This window comes from Wyeomyia smithii, chromosome 3 (assembly GCF_029784165.1).
Source record: "Wyeomyia smithii strain HCP4-BCI-WySm-NY-G18 chromosome 3, ASM2978416v1, whole genome shotgun sequence".
NCBI classification, from domain to species: domain Eukaryota; kingdom Metazoa; phylum Arthropoda; class Insecta; order Diptera; family Culicidae; genus Wyeomyia; species Wyeomyia smithii.
Genome location: NC_073696.1, coordinates 205,660,674 through 205,683,629, shown reverse-complemented (window position 1 = coordinate 205,683,629; position 22,956 = coordinate 205,660,674). Strand labels below are relative to the sequence as shown.

General features: G+C 40.8%; 1 protein-coding gene across 2 annotated transcripts; it reads left to right on the top strand.

Moving 5' to 3' along the window:
* The first annotated feature begins 83 nt into the window (after positions 1-83).
* On the top strand, positions 84-22,137 carry LOC129729461 (prostaglandin E2 receptor EP4 subtype). 2 transcript variants are annotated; one of them, XM_055688046.1, is made up of 6 exons: positions 84-701; positions 18,963-19,179; positions 19,476-19,659; positions 20,862-21,133; positions 21,424-21,587; positions 21,788-22,137. In XM_055688046.1, the coding sequence occupies exons 1-6, from the start codon at positions 457-459 to the stop codon at positions 21,864-21,866; spliced, it is 1,161 nt and encodes a 386-aa protein (XP_055544021.1). In that variant the 5' UTR covers positions 84-456; the 3' UTR covers positions 21,867-22,137. The 2 variants fall into 2 exon arrangements, with proteins under 2 accessions (XP_055544021.1, XP_055544020.1); XM_055688045.1 differs by having other exon boundaries at positions 21,424-22,137.
* The last annotated feature ends 819 nt before the right edge of the window (positions 22,138-22,956 follow it).

Genomic DNA, 22,956 nt, shown 5'->3' with positions numbered 1-22,956 from the left:
GTCCGCCCGTCGTCTATTCAGGGGATGTTTTAACTGTGGGTGGCTAAAATTCTTTCGCGTGTCTTGTGGTGCGCTCAGTTTGGCTCTGGAAGCGCGCGTGGTCGGTTCGATTCGGTTTAACGGGGCATCAAAAGGAGCCCGTTGATCCGTATGTAGTAGTTCAGTTGGGAGGCGTGAAGGATTACACTTTGTAGCAGTCTCAAGTGATTTTTGGTTGACGCCAATGTGTGATAGTTTTTTTTACAGTAGCTTGTAAACGAGTGTCGAAAGGATTAGAGTATGAATGTAAGGGAAATGCAAACACATTCTAGGCGCGCCTACTCAAGTTGAACATCACAGTGCTAATTCTTTACCAAGTCAAAACAGGATCTCCACTACGAGAGATAGCTGTGTAAAGTGCTTATACACTTTTGGTGACCGTGTGGTTTAATCGCCCTAAACAGGAGCAGTGTAAAAATGACGGATCTCACACTGAACAGTTCGCTGCTGGAGAGATTTGCGGATCTTGAAAATGCAAGCAACACTTTGACGGATTTCAGCTTGGGAAATATAACGAAGGTCATGGCCAAGCCGTGTGGAAAACCATGCCATATCGTTATAGGTTTATCGTACCTTTTCGGCTGCGCCGGTAGTCTGATAGCGCTCATTTATCTCTGGCAGAGAAAAAACGTGCGGAATACCAAACATTCCTTAATGTTAAAGTGAGTGATGAAAAATATTAGTTATCGTCAGTTAGGTATTATTTTATGTTGAACGAATCATGTTGAAAAATTCTTGATTCTTTTTATGTTTGCATGTTTTAGCTCTACGCCTTCAATTGAATGTTTTGTCAAATTAGATTGCATTAAAAAAGTTTAGAGTTCGGCTTTCTTAATATTAAGCGAATGATAACGAGCTTTTTTATTTTTGAGAAAAATTGGTAAATAGTTTAGTGTAAGCTATTACCAGATCGTTACCTTCAAAGCATCAAATGCAATAAAAAATATTTCTTGCTTTGTATCAAACATTCTGAGAACTGAAAAATTTCGATACTTTGTAAACAACTACTTGATTTGAAAATCGATTATAATCATTTATTACTATCGGAAAAGGCATAATATCAACACAAATAGAAAAAAAAAGTTGACCAATATTTTATATTTTTTCGTTGTGACGCGGAAAAATTATTATTTTTAATTAAAGCTAATTATTGAGATCTCAAGTCACATCTTGTCACCATTATTATAAATGTTGTGTATCTCGCCATGTCATGGCTCATGAGTTGATATACGAATCAAATAAAAATTTATTGACCTTTCCCAGTTCCCACTGGGCGACATTCACCACAAAGATGATGCTACGACACTAGTCATTAGCGAATCATTTCGTATTTGGTAGACTGTTTTAGGTTTTCAGGTGTACGATTAGATTATAGCTAGTCTTCCTGATCGCTGGATGCATTTACAAGATGGGAGGTTTTTTTATAAATTGAAAAGCAGTTTGTATTAGTACTAGTTATAATATACTAGTTGTACTGCAATTAAAGTTTGCTCAGATACAATTTTTTAAACTTTGCACAGATGTTCTTATAGGCTAAAGGTGTCATTGTGTGCTATTAGTATTTTATTTTTGAATCGCAACTAATTTTTGAAAGTGAATGTTTGAATGTCACCTGCACCGAGTGTTCATTAATGATAAAAATATTTCTAGTGTCTAAACGGCTTGTTTGGTCGGTATAGTGTCCTCGACGAAGTAGTAGACAATAATTTTGTCATTCCAAAAAAATATTACAATAAAATCTAAAAAAAAACATTTGTTTTTCATTGAAAAAATAAAACTTTTTTTTAGTTTTAATTTTTTCGATTAGGCATCAATGTGCTAACGATGTGTAGTTTTTTTTAAAAAAAAAACAGATTTTTAAAAAGTGAACTTTTTTTAAGATATTTTTTTTATAAGTATTTTTTGGCCTTTTTTTCGAGAGCATTTTTTCTTACGGTATTTAGTTTTTACGGAATGACAAAAATATCATCTACAACTTTGCAGTCGACGAAATAAGTCTCTCCTTTAAACTGGTATGAGTAGCGTATACTGCCGGTAACCGCAAGTCAGTCCCATCTGTGATTTTGTCAATTTTGATCGGATTTTGGCCTATCATTGAGTGTATTTTCAGATGTACCGATAAAAAATAGTGATTTGTTCAACAAAAGTGAAAATCAATACCAAGTCGAATTGTCTCATTATGAAAAGTAACCGCAAGTCAGTCCCAAAGGAAAACTAATCGAATATCAGTCCCAATTAAACAAAATAAAATGGGTGGGGATTAGGGAGTGGAGGAGAGAAGTTCGATATGACCGTTAAAAAATAATCATTGGGATTATTTTTTAGTTTGAAATGGTGATGAATTTATGTGCAGCAATTTCCTGCTAATATGAGTTCAAGTCCATTTTTTTTTTCTTGGTTCGCTTCTTAATGGATCTTCCCGGAAAATTTTCAGTATCGAAAAAGCATCCCTCAGAATCTAGGAAATTGTTCCAAGATATCGCCACAGGTGATGCTCGAACCTCAAACGGATTTTGATCATCTTGAAATTGTCGGATGAATTAACTGCTAACCGATGAAAGCTCATCCGAATCCTCACCGTATGAGCTTTCATCGATTCCGTACATCATGAGATTTTCCAACATCGACATTTTTGGAACTGTTCACATGAACATACACTTCCGAACTGCGAAGGATTGACGGATTTCTACGACAACGAATAACAACACGTCGACAAGCACTATAGCATCAACATGGCAATGTGAACGACTTGCGGTTACTTTTCTCTTCGATGAAGAATGTAACGGCAAGTCAGTCACACTCGAGGTTTTTATCATTAAATCAATGATTTCAGTGGTTCAAACTATATTTTAGCATGAATATTGTCAAATGATTTCGTGTTGAATGAGTGATAACTGAGCGTGAATAAAACATCTTTCGAAGCTGTTTTCTCGATTTCATATTTTTACAGATGAGACTGACTTGCGGTTACCGGCAGTATAATAGTTCTCTTCAGGGAATTGAAATTATGACGCGATATTGGTTGAAAAAACGAGCTTAGGATAATACTTCTTCCTCTTGACAAAATATAAAGTCCTCCTTATAGTGAAACTAACCAGAGATGTTAAGCAGCCTGGCCAGAGATGTTTAGAGCCTCTTCAGGGAATTGTGATTGTGACGCGGTGTTGGCAGGAGGAACGAGGTTTCGATAGGACTCCTTCCTCTCGAAGAGGTCCTTCTTATAGTAAAACTGACCAGAGAAATATCAGTCCTCTACAGGGAATTGTAACTGGCGATATTGACACGTGGGGAGAGGTTTCGATAATACCTCTTCCTCTTGATATAATAAGTTCCCCTTCCCCTTCGCTCTTCAGGTAATTGTAATTTGGTGATACTGACAGGATTGAAAGGAGCTCGGTATAGTAGAGCAGTAAGCTTGAAACGGAAGGGTAAAACCTCACACACAAGCACGGGTATAAATGAAAAGCGTTTAATTCATGAAATTCGTCAATGCCAATAGTATGAAGTGCGAAGTACAGAAAACACCTGGGCAATATCGAGATAGATCAAATATCTCTGGTCGCAGGGATGAGTTCATACAGAAAAAAAAAAAAACAAACCACTTCGGGTCAGATAAACAAATTAGTTTCGAGAAAAAATTGTAGCTTTTTATTCTCATTATTTCATGATCAGATAATTATAAATGTTTACCTTAACTTTTGTTATTTTCATGACAAATAAATAGATTTTCTAAAAATAAGCTTCTGTAGAAAATTAACTTTTATTTTTTTAACCCACTCAATACAATTTCCCACGAAAGCAAAGCAAAGCAAAGCCTTGGTGCTACATTTCGATTCGGAACTTGACCTTCTATTTACTATACACAGACTTTGCAGCCAACCGTTAAGTGTACAGGACAATTGCGGGGCTAGCGCTACGATCCTACTGACACTAACAGTCTCTCCCGAGTCGAGACTCGAACCTACGACGACTGGCTTGTTAGGCCAGCTAGGGAGGCCACGATGGCGCTCAAATATAGTCATATTGTGCGCAGTTCGATTGAAAACGAAAGATCAGTGTCAGGCGAAACACCATTATTATTCATCTCATCTTTTGCGAAACGACTTATTTGTTTTGACCAGCGCTCACGAGCAGCGCTCGAGCGCTCACGAGCAGCGCACGAGCGCTCACGAGCAGCAGAGGTGTGGATCCCGTCTCTGTCTCTGTTGCTCCTTGTGGCGTCCTGTCCCGCCCAAGAATGTACAATGGTTCGATTCAAATCCATTCTCGTTGCAGTGGCATATACGGTGTCGATTTGTTGCCAAATTTAAACACACGAGCGTCCGCGGTGAACGTGCACAGCATTAGAATGGTAACATTAAGGAGAATTTTTATAATTTATACACATAACGTCTGCTGGTTGATCAGGAATTTGGATCTTCGGGGTAGGTCAATCAACGTTTACAAGTTATTGTGTTATATACAAATTAAACAAAATTGATAGCCATGATTATTGATACCACGCGCAAGCGGGACAAGTAAAGATAGACAATTTGCTAGACAATTTTAAGGGAAAATAATGATTAGAACCACCGACGATATGAGACGAACACACAATTGCGTAATTTTAGTTAAATTTTATGATTTGGTTACTATTGAAATTTTCGAGATAGAACATCCGAGAACAAACAGTACTGCGCGTCAAGTTTTCTAAAAATGTACCGTTAACCTCGATAGCTTTTCAAAGTATAAATTAAATGCATGACTCTGTGCAATGGATTTTCTCTGGTTTTTTTATTTTTAGGATAAGTACTGGATATGTTATTGATACATTTAAAATCATTTCTGGTCCCTCTTCGGTTAGATACAAATTTCAAGCATGGATTTCCACCAAACCCGTCATTCCTAAAAGTTTACGTTTTTTGTCGGGAATTTCAAGGGGGATTAGCCGCTTTCTTCGTTGATGTAGGTGTTTTGGTAACTTTGGTAATTTTTCGGATCGTCTGATTCTTACAAGTGTGGTCATTTACATGACCTTTTGGATATTACTTGAAAAAGTGCAAATTTAAGACACATACCCGCATTTTTAGGAATTAATGTTTGTGAAACTTAAGGGACTAGTATGTCACAAACCATTGCTTTATACAAACAGTAATGAACCAGTAATAACAGTAAATAGATATTGTAAAAATAATGAGACAAATATAATGGGTAGTTATATGCTATCAATGTAACCCACACTATCGCGTTTACCGTAAGTTTTTTTTTTCAACTCTTCCTCTTTTTTTTTCCTCATCTATAGTTTATTTGACACGGCACAAATACAATTCAATGTTTAACGGCGCCAATTATATCTGATAGCTTACTTTCTAAAGTATCTTAATAACTAAAAGCAAATTTTTTATCCTCGCTGCCGACTACGAGCTGAAACTAAATCTAACTTAAAGCTAGAATATTTTGCATTAAAAGCACAGGTTTGCTGTTTGATGATTTTCATTGCCATAGGTAAGCAGCATATTAAATTTGTTCCGCTGCTGGGCCAAGATATTACGGACTGGCATATTGGGTTGTTTCCATCGGGCCTTGAGAGTATCGTGCGGGTCTGATTGCTGTTTCCGGATCCGGGGTCTTAACGTGTTCTTGTCGTTTGGTTGGATGTAGGCGGAAGGGGATAGGACTAAACTGGGGCGTGGATGGATTTCGGGAAAACGTATATAAGGGACATGTAGGATAGGTCACGGCTCGCCAAGACATCACGAACAGGAACAGCCGGCTGCCTACCTTCGGCCTGCAGGGAAGCTATTAATCTAGACCTGACGTCACGGTGTACAGGGCATGACCAAACAACGTGCTCTATGTCGTGATAACCTTCACCACAGGCACAGATACCACTCTCCCCAAGCCCAACACGACGGAGATGCGCGTCAAATCTATAGTGATTGGACATAAGCCGGGACATCACGCAAATGAAATCCCGACCTGCATCCAACCCCTTGAACCACGGGTTCGTCGACACCTTGGGGATTATGGAATGTAACCGCCTTCCCAGTTCCCCCTTGGTCCAAGAATTTTGCCAACTGATGATCGTATTCTGACGTACAAATGCGAAAAATTCATTAAAGGCAATTGGTCTTTCATAAATATCACCGTTTGTTGCGCCCACCTTAGCCAAAGAGTCCGCTTTCTCATTACCCGGTATCGAGCAGTGAGAAGGGACCCACGCTAAGGTAATCTGAGTAGATTTTTCGGATAAAGCACTCAGATGTTCCCGTATTTTCCCCAGGAAATACGGAGAGTGCTTAACATCTTTCATCGATCGGAGAGCCTCAATGGAACTGAGACTGTCCGTAAAGATGAAATAATGGTCCGTGGGCATTTTTTCGATAATCCCTAGGGTGTACTGAATTGCAGCTAATTCTGCGACGTAAACAGAAGCAGGATTATCGAGCTTATGGGAGACGGTTAAATTGTTATTGAAGATACCGAAGCCAGTGGACCCATCAAGAAGTGATCCGTCAGTGTAGTACATATTGTCGCAGTTGATGTTTCGATATTTATTGGAAAAAATTTTAGGGATCTGCTGCACGCGTAAATGATCCGGGATTCCACGAGTTTCTTCTATCATGGATGTATCGAAAAACACAGTAGAATCAGAAGTATTTGATAAGTCGACACGATTTGGAATATTCGAAGAAGGGTTAATATTTTGGGACATGTGATTGAAATACAATGTCATAAAACGGGTTTGAGAATTAAGTTCGATTAACCTTTCAAAATTTTCAATCACGGGACGGTTCAAGACCTCACATTTGATTAGAATACGAGAAGACAGGCTCCAGAAGCGGTTTTTCAATGGTAGTACTCCAGCTAAGATCTCCAAACTCATCGTATGGGTCGATTGCATGCAACCCAAGGCGATACGCAAACAACGATATTGTATTCGCTCCAGTTTGATCAAATGTGTGTTTGCTGCGGAGCGGAAGCAGAAACACCCGTACTCTATAACAGACAGTATCGTTGTTTGGTAAAGCCTTATAAGGTCTCCTGGGTGGGCTCCCCACCATTGTCCGGTTATTGTACGAAGAAAATTCACTCTTTGTTGACATTTTTTCATCAGATACCTCACGTGACAACCCCAGGTGCCTTTAGAGTCGAACCAGACACCAAGATATTTGTGTACCAAAACCTGAGAAATCGTTTTACCCATTAATTGTGTTTGAAGCTGAGCAGGTTCATGCTTCCTAGAAAAAACTACTATCTCAGTCTTCTCCGGAGAGAATTCGATACCTAGCTGTAAAGCCCAAGCAGACAAATTGTCCAAGGTATCTTGCAATGGTCCTTGCAAATCAGCGCTTTGGCTCCTGTAACAGAGATTACACTGTCGTCTGCAAGTTGTCTTATCGTGCATGAATTTGCCAGACATTCGTCGATGTCATTTACATAAAAGTTGTAAAGAAGGGGGCTTGTAGCTAATGCGAAAATTTGCCAAATCGCCGTGCGTAAAATGCATGTGCTTTTCGGACAACAAATTGTGCAAAAAATTGTTCAAAATTGGAGAAAATCCTTGTCGGTGAAGTTTACCCGAAAGAATGTCAATAGAAACGGAATCAAAAGCCCCCTTAATGTCCAAGAACGCAGACGCCATTTGTTCTTTGCGAGCATACGCCAGCTGAATATCTGTTGAAAGCAACGCGAGACAATCATTCGTCCTTTTGGCGCGGCGGAAGCCAAATTGAGTATCTGATAGTAGACCATTTGATTCGACCCAATGGTCTAAACGACGGAGTATCATTTTTTCCATCAATTTCCGGATACAGGATAGCATTGCAATCGGCCTATAAGAGTAGTGATCAGAAGCTGGTTTCCCTGGTTTTTGGATGGCGATCACCTTCACTTGCCTCCAATCCTGCGGTACAATGTTTTGCTCCAGGAACTTATTGAACAAGTTCAACAAGCGCCTCTTGGCATTGCCGGGTAGATTCTTCAACAAGTTGAATTTGATTCTATCTAACCCAGGCGCGTTATTGTTACAGGACAGGAGGGCAACTGAAAATTCTGCCATCGTAAAAGGTGATTCTATCGCGTCGTGACCCGGAGACGTATCGCGAACAAAGTTTTGCGCAGGAACAGAGTCCGGACATACTTTCCTGGCAAAATCAAATATCCACCGACTTGAAGACTCCTCGCTTTCGTTGACCGTTACGCGATTCCGCATTCTTCGGGCTGTGTTCCAAAGAGTGCTCATCGATGTCTCCCTCGACGTCTCGTTCACGAACCGACGCCAATATCCGCGTTTCTTTGCTTTAGCCAGGCTTTTAAGCTTGGTATTAAGCTCCGAATACCGTATATAGTCGTCGGGTATACCTCCCTTCTGGAAGGCCAAAAACGCGTGTAGACATCGGAACACTCTTGGTCCCACCACGGAGTGGGAGGCCGTTCTTTGATCGTTACGCCGGGATATTTCGTCGTTTGGGCTTGCAACGCGGCGTCGAGAATCAACCCGCGAGGAGGTTGTATTCTTCAAGTGGTGGATGATGTTGAATCGACTCGACCGCTTTTGAAATCATTTCCTCGTATAACTTCCAATCGACGTTCCGTGTGAGGTCATACGGAATGTCAATTGGTCGCATGCGAGTTGACCCGTTTGTAATTGAAATAAGAATAGGCAGATGGTCGCTACCGTGAGGATCGAGGATTACCTTCCATGTGCAATCCAACCGTAGCGACGTCGAACAAAAGGATAGATCCAGAGCGCTTGGGCGTAATTGGGGTAATTGAAATAAGAATAGGCAGATGGTCGCTACCGTGAGGATCGAGGATTACCTTCCATGTGCAATCCAACCGTAGCGACGTCGAACAAAAGGATAGATCCAGAGCGCTTGGGCGCGCTGGAGGTTTCGGGATACGTGTCATTTCACCGTTGTTTAAAATAGTCATGTCGAAGTCATCGCAAAGGTTATAGATTGAAGAGGAGCTGTTATCATTGTAAGGGGAACCCCAAGCCACACCATGAGAGTTGAAGTCTCCCAAAATCAAACGTGGCGAGGGAAGAAGTTCTATTAAATCAAAGAGCAGCCGTTGCCCAACCTGTGCTCTGGGAGGAATATATATTGAGGCAATACAAAGCTCTTTACCTTGTATTGTCATTTGACATGCGACAACTTCGATGCCTTCGATCGAGGGGAGGTTAATACGATAGAAAGAATAGCACTTTTTAATCCCTAAAAGTACTCCTCCATATGGGGTGTCTCGATCAAGGCGAATAATATTAAAATCATGGAAGTTGAGATCAATATTTGAAGTAAGCCAAGTTTCACAAAGGGAAAATGCATCGCATTTGTTTTTATTTATCAAAACTTTAAACGAATCAATTTTTGGTAAAATACTTCTACAATTCCACTGTAAGACAGAGATACAATCCTTCATATACGCGGTTGAATTAGGCATCGAAGGATACAATCGCTGCAAGGAGGGGCCATTGGGCAGTCAACTGCTTCAAAAATGATCTAACTGTTGGGAGGAATGCTGTAAGAAAAATTTTAATTGGATCGGGTACATTGAAATTTTCAAAAATCCAGTCCACAATGTCAGAAAATTTCACTAATCCAGAGTTTGTTTCATCAACTGGATGTGCAAAAGGAACAACTGGGGTTTTAGATGTTCCTGGCAGTGCTGGGAACTCCTTCTGGGACTTTAAATTTGCAAACCCAGGAGGAGTTTGCTTCGGTTTTTCCGCAGCACTGTTTGGTTTGTTCGTACTTTTCATTACACTTTGGGAAATCTTAGGACCTTTACGGGGAAGTTTAGGAGAAGAAACATTTTTCCTCTTCCTAGACTCCCCAGGATTGGCATAAGATGTTCCCGCTGATGAATCGTCAGAATCGGTTTCATCAGAGGACAAAAGATCAAAGGGGTTCGATGTTATGGTAGAAGTGGTCACGGTCTTCTTCAGCATCTCAGCATAAGAACGCTTTGAACGCTCCTTAAGTGACCGCTTGATTTTATCTCTGCGCTGCATGTACACCGGGCATGTGGAGAGCTCATGCTGGTTTTCCCCACAGTGAATACATTTTTCAGCATTAACACTGCAAGAATCTTCCGCATGAGTCTCCCCACACTTGCTACATCGTGCCTTATTGCAGCAGTAGGCGGCTGTGTGGCCTAACTGCTTGCAATTGGTGCAATTCATAACACGGGGTACATACAATCGCACAGGCAGACGAACCCGGTCGATCGAGACGTGGCTAGGGAGTGCAGATCCGGCAAACGTAACGCGAAACGAGTCTGACGGAGTGTAAACTTTTTTACCGCCGACGAGAGACATGGACCGCAATTGCTTACAATCCAAAATCTTCGCCTGTGTTTCGGTATTTTTGAAGCAACCGGCTGCGCTTTTTAGGATACACTCGACAGACAGACTCGAATCGGTTATGACACCGTCGATCTCCACGTCTCGTGCGGGTATGTAAACGCGATACTCGCGTGTGAAGAGCTCAGAGCAAGCGATAGCATTGGCCTGTGCCAGATCACTGACCACGACACGGAGCTTGTTAGGTCGGACCTTGGAAATTTCGGTCACGGCCTTGTACCCCTTCGTCAGGTCTTTAGAAATTTGCAGTATGTTTAATCGCTTTGAATTCACTCCTGCCTTTGGACGAAAATAAACAGTATAGCTGCCCTGTTGAGATCCGTCCGGGTAAAGCCTGGGGCGAGGGGGGACTGGAGAATGAACAGGGGAGGGGGTAACAGAAGGGTCAGGGTCAGGGGGGTTCGGGGATGGTGGCACGGGAGGCGAGGGATCTATATCCATCGCGCTAAATGTAGCGCACCAGCGCACTAGCGCCGACAAGAACACGTACCTATTAACTTCTTCCTTCCAGCAGTGGTTGTCCGATCGTTCGAAGCTGCACCCAAAGCAGCCAGCAGCACCGGTACAGCAGCACCAATACAGCCAGCAGCAGTGAGCCGGGTGTGAGATCACTCAGCACACTCGACTGTCAACTGATGGCCTTGAATTAGAAAGATCTATTCACTGTGCACAGATTAAAACTGCAGCTGGTATTTTGCACCAATACAGCCAAAGTTGCGAGCCGGGTACAGAACGTATCGACACAACTCACAATCTAGTTGGCATTTAGCGCGAATAATACACTCTTTTGTTTGGCCACTCGTACACACGGACCGGATTGTAATAGAACGACCACTTTGCACGTCCGTTTCTGTCGAGTGTTCGACGCGGAATGAACTCTTCCTCTTCATTCGAGACCAATCACATTTTCAACCTGGGAAATAGAAAATAATCGCTCGGGGCTGAATCTGCCGAATTCGGAGGGTGAGGATCCTATACCCCGAAAAGGTTGTTAAGAACGTTTTATGGTTATTGATTATGTCGGGAGCCAGCAATTCCTTCAAATTATCGGCCATACCGCAAGCAGCGGGTGCCTTGTCACTTTTTTCGGTCGACCCAATTTCAGCGTCCAATCGATCCAAAAATGTACAATAATTTTGTTTATTGACTATTTAACCATGTTCAAGGTACTCGATATATACTATGCCTTGCGAATCCCTAAAATACTGGCCAACACATTACCGGTTGCTTGTTGCTTTTTTGGGGGCTTTGGACGACTATCACCAGCAGCGTTGCCAACCCTCCAGTTTTTCCTGGATATCTCCAGTTTTTTTGAAGATCGTCAGCGAAACAACTGAAGGTTGAATATTTCCAGTTTTTTTTTAAATTGTTCCAGTTTTATCCAGTTCTCTGTTCATCACCACATTTTTTTAACTCATTCCCATTACATGTATGGTCTTTTCAGTATTTTGTGCATTCATGCGCCTCGGTTGTAAGATTTTATTCGAAATCTACTCAATTTCATGTACGCCAGTGACTATAATCTCCATGTGTAAACAACTTTCTTTCAGCCTTTTTGGTTACATGCAATAATACGGTGCAGCATTTTTGATCCGAAAATAAAATAAATTTATGTAAAAGCTTCATATTTATATATCCAGTTTCCTCCAGTTTTTTATTTTGAATTCTTACAGCTTTTTATAAAAAAAGGTTGGCATCGCTGATGACCAGGCAAAAGCCACTCTGCCGACTGCCGATTGGATAGTGATAGTTTCATACTCCATCCATTGTCACGAATCGCCGTCCTATTACGCGTCATAAACTAGTTGTTAGGCACGTTTTATGGTTATTGATTATGCGGGTTGTCGAGCCATTGCGTCGCTTAAAAAGTTCTCCCAATCAGGAAGCAATTGAACACGAAATTTTCTTTGTTCCATGAGAATCAAAATAACAGAAGAAGTGTCACTTCGAGAGCAATAAGTAAATTAGAAGTTAATAACCTGTCATGAAATTTTAACAGCATTCTTCTAAAGGTTGGTACAATCAGACAACTCCATTTTTTTTTTGCAGGCCCATCTTTTGTGACAGGATAATTTAGGGCTAGCGGGGTTTCCACACACACGTTACCAAGAAAAGCGGGAAACGAATAAAAAAATAAAAATGTTAATATCAACATTTTCCATATACGGTTTTTTTCGCGGAAATGTGAAAAAATCCTAACTATTCTGTGTTTGTTTTTCTGTGTGTTTTTTTGGTGACTCTTTCCTCGCGGGGTATGCCATTTGGCAGTGTTTATTGGTGTTTCTTTTTTACGCGATTGATGCGTCCGCGCAAAATTTTTTTTAAACAAATCGTGTAAAAGAGATCGCGTTATTTTGACAAAATCTTTCGCTATGTGTGTGTATGTATGTTATGTATGTATGTTTTTTGTTTCAGGTAGAGAGAAAATTTGCTGCCAAACACCTGAGAGGCCAACCTCAGGTAGTGTGGAGTTTGACCCACTTGAAACCCTTCAGTCTCCAGCCCATAATACTCCCCGGGACGACCACTAGGTATTGCTTCAGGGAGCGGCTTTAATGCTCTATGCAACCTCCTGGTTGTATCACGAGACTTTTAGTTAGAATTAAGAGTTAGTTAACTAACCTGGAGACTGGCAGTTAGCTACTCCACTCCAGATTCTCGAATCTTCACATATCCTCCAAGCTAGGTGGCACGGAGTAGTGTCTGGCCCACTCACTACTATCATGCCGCTCCGCGGACGCGCAAAACGAGGATCTTCGAAGAAGACATGCTCAGCAGTCTTTTCCGCATCCACGCACCCGGGAAACATGGAGGACCCCGCATGACCACACTGGGCCCCATACCTAAGTATGGACGAAACCATGCTGCCAAGAAGTTTGCGCTTGTTACCATACACCACCGAGCTATTCGAGATAGTGTGCAATAGCTGTTGAAGCCCTCTTGCAAACATAGTAGACGTGACTCATAAATGTGAGCTTATTGTCAACCATAACCTCCAAGAGCTTCAAAGATCGTTTTGAGGTAATGGTGCAGTTTCAAGTCTGATCACCGCCTGTGGCTCTGATTTGCGGTTATTCACAACCGTGACCGTCGTCTTATGGTGCGCTGTATCCAGTTTCCTGGAGTGCATCCAGTCTTCGACCTTGCGAATACAATGCGCGGCCGTCAACTCGACCTCCTCGATCGACTCGCCGTAAACCTCTAGCGTTATATCGTCTTTCCACCGGGCCAAGGATAGAACCACTTCTGGTCCTTCTTCGTGTTGTAAACAAGTACTCGATTCTGGAAGTAATTACATGGGCGCTTCTGAGCGTAAGCGCTATGGAGTCCCATATTGCGCTATTAAACGCATTATTCACGCCAAGCGTGACGATTGCGCAATAGCGTATGCCCCTTCTCTTGCGCTGGAGTACTACCTCCACCGTCTTAGTGACGGAGAGCATAGCATCCAGTGTGGACCTGCCCTCCCGGAAACCGAACTGGTTACTTGCCAGACCGTTTACAACCTCCGTGCACCTCACTAGTCTGTTAAGGGTAATCCGTTCAAGCACCTTGCCCGCAGGCTTGTATGCCGATGGGTCCCCTGGCGGTTTCCCAGACTTCGGCAGTAAGGCCAATCTCTGCCACTTCCATCTCTACGGGAAGAGGCAGTCATACAGACACCTCTGCATGATTGCCTGAAACAGCCCGGGGGCCGTTTTTATTTGATCGCCAGGTTAGGGATTCCATCCGGTCCCGGTGCCTTGCTCACCCTTAAGGAGTTGGATTTCATGATGAGTTCCTCATTCGTAACCCTCATTTCTTCTTCTATCTCTACACGTTTGTCGTTGCTTACTGATTGGAGGTTCGGCAGGTTGGCCGACCATCCGTGGTCTGTGTCTGAGACTCTGGAACGTCGGACGTGAGTCTCGGCTGCCGGAGGCCAAAGACTGGCCTCGTGGTGTGAAAAGAGTCCCCAGATGATACGCTCCAGCATCGCTGGTGATCGCTGTGCAGTCGCCAGCGCGCCTTTGGTCTTGGTCATAACGTTCATGTAGGTGTAACCCCACGGGTTCGTATTGGCACTAGCGCATAGCCTATCGAAACAGGCTATTTTGCTTGCCTTAATCGCGCTCTTCATCGTCAATCTTGCAGAATCGAATGCTACGCGGCGCTCAATCCTCTGGTCGTGTGTTCGCGCACGTATCCTCCGTCTTGTACGGAGGCACGCACTGCGGAGGTCCGCTATCGCGTCAGTTCATGGTGGCGTCGCACGCCCGCGATAGTATGACAACTAGGTGGTCAGCAGTCGGGCCGGAGCCTACTACCTCCATCGCGCTCTCTTCTCATTGCCTCTTCGAATACATCGGCATCGAAATGCGATGTCTTCCAGCCGCGGATGGTCTGAATGTTGGCTCTACCCGTCACTTGCCGCCTCGCGTTGTCGTCTACACTTTAGCAAAACGACTGGTGGTCGCTATTGGTGTAGCCATCGTCTACCCTGCAGTTCGTGTCCAGTCCTGGGCTGGAGAACGTCACATTTCTGCACCATATGTACCTTTGGTCCCAACGTTGGCCAGATCTAAGTTGAGCTTTGTCAAAGCCTCCAACAAGATCTGACCCCTCTGGTTCGTAGAGCGACTTCCGCACTCAACAGCCCAACCATTGAAGTGACCCACCACCACCTACCCGGCCCATTGGTCGACCATCTGAGTGAACCTTTCGGTAGACCAACGTGGCGGTGCATAGCAACTTCAATAGGACATTCCGTTAATCTTGGCAACCGCGTACCCTTCGTTTGAGGTTGAAACAATTTTCTGAACCGGGAACCTGCTCGTCGTCCATACGTGTATGTGTGTTAATGTACGAGTGTATATGTGTAAGTGTGCGTTCATATAAAAATGTTTCTCATATCACAAATCGCATGAGAAAATTTGCGTAATTTAGAGAAAATCGTGTAAAATTAAATTACGTAAAAAAATCGTGTGAAAAAGAATTCAGTGTACACCGGATTCTCTTTTTGTACTATCTTTTTTTACACGGATTGTTTTTACACGCCGTCTTTGCACAGTTCCTGCAAATAACACGGTTTTTCTGAACACGCTTGTTTCTGCACGAGAAGCACCCGATTCTTTTTTTGCACGGTCACGAATTTTTTTACACGCCTTTTTTGCACGGTTTCTCGAAATTACAAGTTTTTTTTTACACGGATTCTCGAAATAACACAAATGTTTTTTGTACGGTTTTTTTACACAGGACGCATCCGCCGTGCAAAAAAGAATCGGATGTTTTGCCGAATAATGGAAATGTTATTAAAACATATTTTATGTTGAGAAATGTTCAATGTACCAATGGGTTGATTCTAGACTTAAAATATCTATACAAAAATTCGATTTTTTCACCAGTAGTGAATAAAAATTTGAAGTCCCGCTTTTAACTTTTGTCCCGTTTTTTTAATTCATAAAGATGTAAAATTGATGTTATAATCTTAAATGATTTTAAGTAAATTATTCTCCAAAATAGTTCATTTTACATATTTTAGAATGTTTAACAAGATTTTGTTTGGATGTGTGTATTTATCGAATTCCTATTCACGCGTCTCTTTTAACGCAGATTTCGGAGTTTTCATGGTTTACAACACGGATTCTAACAAAAATTTCTAATACATTCCATTGGCTCGAGATAGAAAATTCTGTTGAAAAAAAGTATTTCAAGATAGCAACAGATTCGTTTCATGCATTTCCAAGACATTTAGCATCAAAAAATTTATTTTTCATCAGTTAGAAAAGTGAAACTCTTACCACATTGAGGCTCTTTTTTCCGAGATACGATGATGGTTAAATTTTACATGTGGCCTTTTTCGAGAAGACAAGTTCAATTTTGCCTATACATATTGAATTTGTGAGAACTTTGGTTGCAACGCGGGTAACTTTCGCAATCGAACGAATGATACATATTGAATTTGTGCCAACGGTTTGAAAGGATTTCGGAAGATATAATAATCGGGTGTTATCTTTAACAATTTAAGTTTGTCTAACTAATTTTGGCGGGGATTGGGTTTTTATAGGATTTTATTACAAAGCAATATAGTGAAGAGAGGGAAAGAGCTGATAGCTCTACGCCAATTATGTAGCGATGCACTTTCATCGCGCGGGAAACCAATTATACCACTCTCGATCGAAGATTGTAGGGTGGTTCGACGTTGCGGCGCCAACACATATCATTGGCATCCTAACAGAGGTATTGGAAGCCCAAGCTAAAAGCGATGAAGGTAAAATGATTTAGATTATTTTATAACACTGTTTTTAGCAGGACATAGGTAAGGATGTGAAAACTGATGTTTTTCTATTTTTTTTTTTTCAAAATAAAACACCGGGAAAACACAGGTGTCGATGGTTGTGGGGTGGCGTGATCCACTCACAACCAACCCAACTGGTCTAGATTCATTCCTAGCCGGGAGACTTTCTGAGGCGAAAAATCTCTGGGATCACGCCTTCCGTTCGGCACCGGTCCGTTAATCAACGGGTCGTAAGTCAGGGTCCTGGGTGGAGTCGGCTCCTTGGGCGTCGGTGATTGGCACAACAACAGTGGCGGAACTAGACCGACGGAAACCACGTTTTTTCTGAAATAACTTCCAAAATAATTTCTACATGTACCAAGTATTATGTTTCATGACATTTACAATTGGTGGAAGGGTTTATTTGAGAATCTTACAGTGCACAGTGGTCTAAACTCGATAAATCGTGATCGTTTTTGATTTGACTGTCTTCAGCAAGTTTGTTACATAGAACAAAGCTTCACTTTTGATGTTTTCGGTTTTTTGATCAATAATATAAATATAATTTTTTTTTCAATTTTTCAATATTCCAGATTACTTTCTTCAGCAAAGTAGTGAAAAAAATTCAAAAGAAAAAAATTGAATGCTGCGATCTTATCTTATCTGTACATTGTACAGGACAAAATAATTTTTCATGGAATTCCTCTCCTCAAAATCGGGTTTTTGTGAGATTTTCAAATGAATCTTGCCACTAATTGTAAATATCATAAAACATAATATTGGGGTGTACAGAAATTATTTTGGAAGTTATCACAACAAATGGTGATTGAAAAACGTACTTCAAAATGTATATTTTGTCGTTTTCATATCACTTGTTTTTCTACGACCTCACTTAAAAATGTACCGATCGACGGTTATAAAATTTTGACCAGAGATTCAGGACGTGCTAACGAATCGAATGGTGTGCTCAGATCTTCTGGGGCATTTTTGTATAACAATGGTCGTGGGAGCACCGTCCATCGGAAAACCCGGTAAAAACGGGAAATCGAAAATTGATTTAAAGTGGCCACCCTGCGAGCTAGCGTAACGATCCTAATACACTAACAGTTTCTACCAAACCATGACTGGAAAATCCTAAAAGTGGTTCGTTAGACCAACATTTTACCTAGAGAAAAACTGAAAAATGAAAAGATGCAAATAATTAATTTTAAATCAATGGCCATAAAACAATTTTAAAGCGGATTTCAGCGGAAAATCAAATCAAAGCAATTGGGAGATTTAAAAGAAAAAAATGTTTTGCGGTGATGATTGTAATTCCCTAATGAATCATCAGAAATCAAAAAATTGGATCGATTGTGAAAGTTCACAAGGCGTCATTAAACTCTGGTGAGTTATGACATAGGATTATACTTTATATACTTGGGTACATTCTGTGAAAATGGAAATGGAACCACCATGAATTTTTATTGAGATTTCAAACTTTCAAAACTCAAGATTTCGAACTTTCAAACGTGATGAATTGTAGACAGAATGAAACGCAGAGCAATCTTCTGATACGTTGGCTATGACGGTTACTTCACTGCTCAGTAAAGCAGCAAATGAATGAAAAGTTGCAAACATCCATTTTCACCAATAAAATCAATCATCAATGTATTGTAATGTTAATTGAGTTTTTCCTTTTATTTCTGTGTTAGTGGAAAATTGCTTGCGTGAGCCCTGATCAATTTGATATTGTGTAGCTAAAGCTTGTTTGAGAAGTTTTTGACATTCTCCTTTCCCACTGAATTTAATGACTTGCTGTTGGAATTCCCCCATAATTATTGTCTTGAAAGAGAATGTGCTTTTGAAAGTTGTAACTTTTCTTAAATTTCATTATTGTTTCTTTTGCTATCACTGCTGTTTCGTTACCTAAGAGAAACTTTTTTTTACCTGCGAGTTGGTTCGATTCAAATTCAATGCAAGTTTTTTTGTCGATTGTATATTTAAAAATGTAGGAATTCGCTCTATTTAACCGCAAGCATAGATATCTAATGATGTTAGAAGCCTTGTTTTTTTCTGAACGTTCGAAATAATACCGTTCCAAGGATATATACAGTTGTATATCCGTATGTTTCTCATCTAGTCTAGACAATTCTCTTGACCGTTTATAGAACTTTCTCACATTACGGAGTGCCAGAGAAAACCGTAGAATTTTTCGGCTATGTAACCGTCCAAGCACACTGCATCGATTATGTGAAACCGAGATAATCCGTGACAATTAATTATGTTCGCAGCGTACATAATTAATTTCTGTTTGCCGCTTTCTGTTTGCAATTTCAGATGTTTACTCACCAACGATCTGATCGGATTAACGGGCATGTTTGTGCAGATGTACCTGCAGTCTTATCTGCCGAAGCAGCTCATCAAAGAGAACATGCACTATTTTTGCATTTTCCGGGTAGTTTGGCGTGTGTTCGGCATCAGTTCCGGCTGCGTTGCCTTCGTCATGGCGCTCGAACGGTACATAGCTCTTACGAAGCCGTTCTTCTATCATAAGGTTTGTATGAGTGTTGAATCGGAGGATACGTCTGAATTTTTAGTAATAAATATAAATAATCAGATTGTCAAATACTCAGCGAGTTTGTAGTACTAGAAAAAGATTCAAAATCCACGTGCCTCTCTTTAGCTGTAGCGAACTGGATCATTGGTTTATTTACAGACGCTAACCCGCTGAGTTCATGATACCTATCAGTGTTATAATTGGAAGTGTCGGGCACACGATGAAGGATTCGAATTTGATGCGCATTTTTCAATTTTCACACTCCGTTTTACTATCTTCTGCTCTTCCCGCAGCATGTGTCCGATAAAATGATCAGAAGGTCGATTTTCCTGCTCTGGGCAATCGGGGCATTCTTCACTTTCCTCCCACTGTTTGGCTTCGGAGTCTACTACAATGAGACCGAGCAGGATTGTGTCCGATACAGGGAAGCCACGGACCCGACAGACGTCGCCTACGCGTATTTATTCTTCGCAGTTGGTAAGTGAAAAAACGGATAATTTGCTGGAAAATTATACACCATTAATTGTTAGGGACTAGAAAAAGGTGACCTACTTTCGTGGCATTGAACCAGGCAGATAAGTGGTAAAGCGCGAATAAATGTGCGGACGTTTGTTTTTCAACTAACTGATGAAGATGTCAGCGCAAGGCGATCGAATTACGAGGTTGAAAGGATATGATGAATGATTATTAGTGATTAGTTATGATTAGTTGATGGAGAAGTAAGAATTAAATTGTTACGGTTTAGACCACGATATAGAAATGATGTATAGAGGGTGATACGAAAAATATTTGGTCGACTGAAACTTGTTTCATTGCTTTCAATCATGTATTAAAAAAAACCTGAACATCCTTATTTTGGGATGTTTGCGTACAAGATGATTCTTCTACGAGAAGATATTGAAAATCCAAAAGGTAGCTACCAATTTAAAAAATATAATTCATTTTCATTGCAACCGGGACAGTAAACCAGGAAATTTACGCCAACAAGTGCCTTAAAAACGTTTGCTACTCTTCCTAAAAAACACGATTGTTACGTGATCTTTTAGCCGGGTTTGGCGTTCTGCCCATACGAAAACGAGTTAGGAGGAGCACCTTCCCGACACACCAAAGCTTCGTTCATTCCAGAGATGTAAGCCCATCAAGTGGAACATGCAGAAGATTTAAAAACTCGTTGGAAGCGAAAAGCAGTTTGAGGTTTGAGATTGATGAAACGACGGTACATAAATTGATGACAGGAACTAATCGAAAGATTATATTTTCCCTAGATACATATTCCTGCTTGACCAGATTTTAATCGTAACATCCTTTAGTGGTAGTTTAGTTCATAGAAGTCAAGAATTGAATTATTTCAGATGTGTTCGTTAATGGAGGCTTCAGGTTAACGACTAAATAGTTCATAAGTTGTGCATTAGTAAGCAATTTGCGGAAATAATTCTCAATGAGATAATATTGTGCACTTTGTATTGTACAATTTGCATGAGTTAATTGTACATTGAAGTGAGGTCGAAAATTAAAAAAATGTAACAACATCAAATTATCTCTAAGATAGCCTTCAAATATGTTACATGATGAACGTTTCGAACACAATTATTCGCTTTGTTCTAGAAAAGTTCAATATCCAATATTTATAAAAAATGTTAAATATTGCAAAATCGCTCTGATCAAGCATATTTTTCCAGGAATCATACTTTGCATCGGCATCGTCATCTGTAATCTGAGTGTGCGAAAGGTTTTGTACCAATCACACCATAAAATGCGCCGCCAGTTTCGCTCCGTCCAGCCGACTCCGATGCTAGAGCGCTCCACAACCCGAATTTCCCAGAAATCGGCCAGCTTCACTGATTCCTCCATCTTTCGCATGATGGGCGAGCCCACGACGGAGGAAATTCGATTCGCCAAGCTGATGACGTTCCTTAGCATTAGTTTTTTGGCTTGCTGGCTTCCCCAGATGGTGAGTAGTGAATTGTTTATACAGCATCTATCATGTCGAATAACATTGTACGTCCAGTTTCGATCATTCGAAGTGGTCCCTTGAGACTAATGGCAGTGGGCACGCCCCTATTCTCTTCATTTCGCCTAACACACGAACCATTCCACATATCTGAAGTTGAAAATTCCCCCTGTTTTCATGATTCATATGAACAAATCTCTAATAATGATAATATCAAGAGTATGTGATCATGAGCAATCTTTTAATTATTTATTATTTGGGTTGTTCTTCTCTTTTTTGCTTCCGTATAGGTTACGATACTGTTATCCCAGCTGCTGGAGAAGAAATTACAAGCTCGCTTTAGTTGGTTTTTCCGCTTGTCGGACATCCTAATTCTGTTACATTTCATGCTTGACCCTTACATCTACGTGCTGCTGAGACAAAGCGGCAGAAGCGACCTTCGGACCATGATCCGGTACGTGTTCAGTCGGAATCAGTTCAACATCGTGGAAATGGCCCTAAGTCCCATACAAAAGTCGATCAACTCATCCCCTCTGCCGTAGGCCGGAGTTAACCAAAGAAAAAAAAACGACACTAACCCAAACCAACCGAAAACCAAATAAACAACCAAAGTCAAGTACACTTGTTTTTACCCATTTGTCTCCTCTATCCTAGGTTGGCGTGGCCGGCGCGCAAAGCTTCCGCGAAGGAAAAAGGACGGGACACGGTAACCACTACGGATACAAGTGACTGACACGGGAAAAAAAGCTTTTCTCAGAAAGAAACAACTTTTTGAAGTATTTGTTGCTGGTTTTTTGGATGTAATTCTGAGCTGCGAAAAATAATAGCATCGAGCAAACATATTTTGATACGATCCGTATATACTCCATTGCAATTTATTGTTCGCTTTGATGGGAGGAGTTTAAAGTTGTACAGGAGTCATCAAAACAGAAACTGTGCGTTTGAATGTGATCGAACGTTGTCAAACAACAACCACGTTACCAGATAAAATGTATTTTATATTAGATTGATTACTCTTTAATCTTCAATTATCACAGCCATTTGTCGCATTGATGATTTACCAAGGAAAGGCAATGATTTTTCAATTATGTTCATATTTTACAGTTTAATGTTCAAGAAAGAGCATATGAAAAATGTTTGGCCAGTTTATAGCAAAATACAGTGATGATTCGCTCGTTGGGTGTTCGTTAGTTGGGTGTTCGCTAGTTGGGCTGTCATCCAACTAAAAAGCAATCTAATGTCAGAATTCAACGTCATTCAAATGCATTTCAGGGGTCCGAAAAGTGAAAAAAATATTACAAAAATAATTTTGTTTAGAAAAATTTGTAATTATTACGCTTAATCCATTCAGCATTGATAAGTTTGTTTCTCAGCGCTATTAGCTGGACACCTCTGGCATAATCAATCGTGTAATTTGTAAAGTACATGTAACACATTTACAACACTTTGTGTGTAATTTAGAGGTTTATTGTTCGGTTGTATGTTCTTTTATTTCTTTAACGCCTTCACCAAAAATATCCAGCTTAGCGATTCTCCATTTTTTAAGCAAGAAGTAGAGTGATGTGTAGGGACGTTGCGATACCACCGATACTAATACATAATCGATCCTTTTACTTCCGATACTCGAATATTTGGTATCGATGTTTTACCAGCGATACTTCATCAATATCGATACACACCTCTCAGTATCGAAAAGACTCAAAACAACCCTGAAAAGAAGAACGAACGAAGCAGAAAAATTGCTGTTTCCTGTGCCATTTTGATGCATCGTATGCATGCAGCCATCTCATCGGCAATGCCAATTTAACAGAAATTTCTGTAGA

Bases quoted from the DNA above. Each gene is read 5' to 3' on its own strand.
- LOC129729461 (XM_055688045.1), top strand. From the start codon at position 457: ATGACGGATCTCACACTGAACAGTTCGCTGCTGGAGAGATTTGCGGAT. The intron at 702-18,962 runs GTGAGTGATGAA...TTGCAATTTCAG, and splicing joins AAACATTCCTTAATGTTAAA to ATGTTTACTCACCAACGATC. The intron at 19,660-20,861 runs GTAAGTGAAAAA...ATATTTTTCCAG, and splicing joins GTATTTATTCTTCGCAGTTG to GAATCATACTTTGCATCGGC.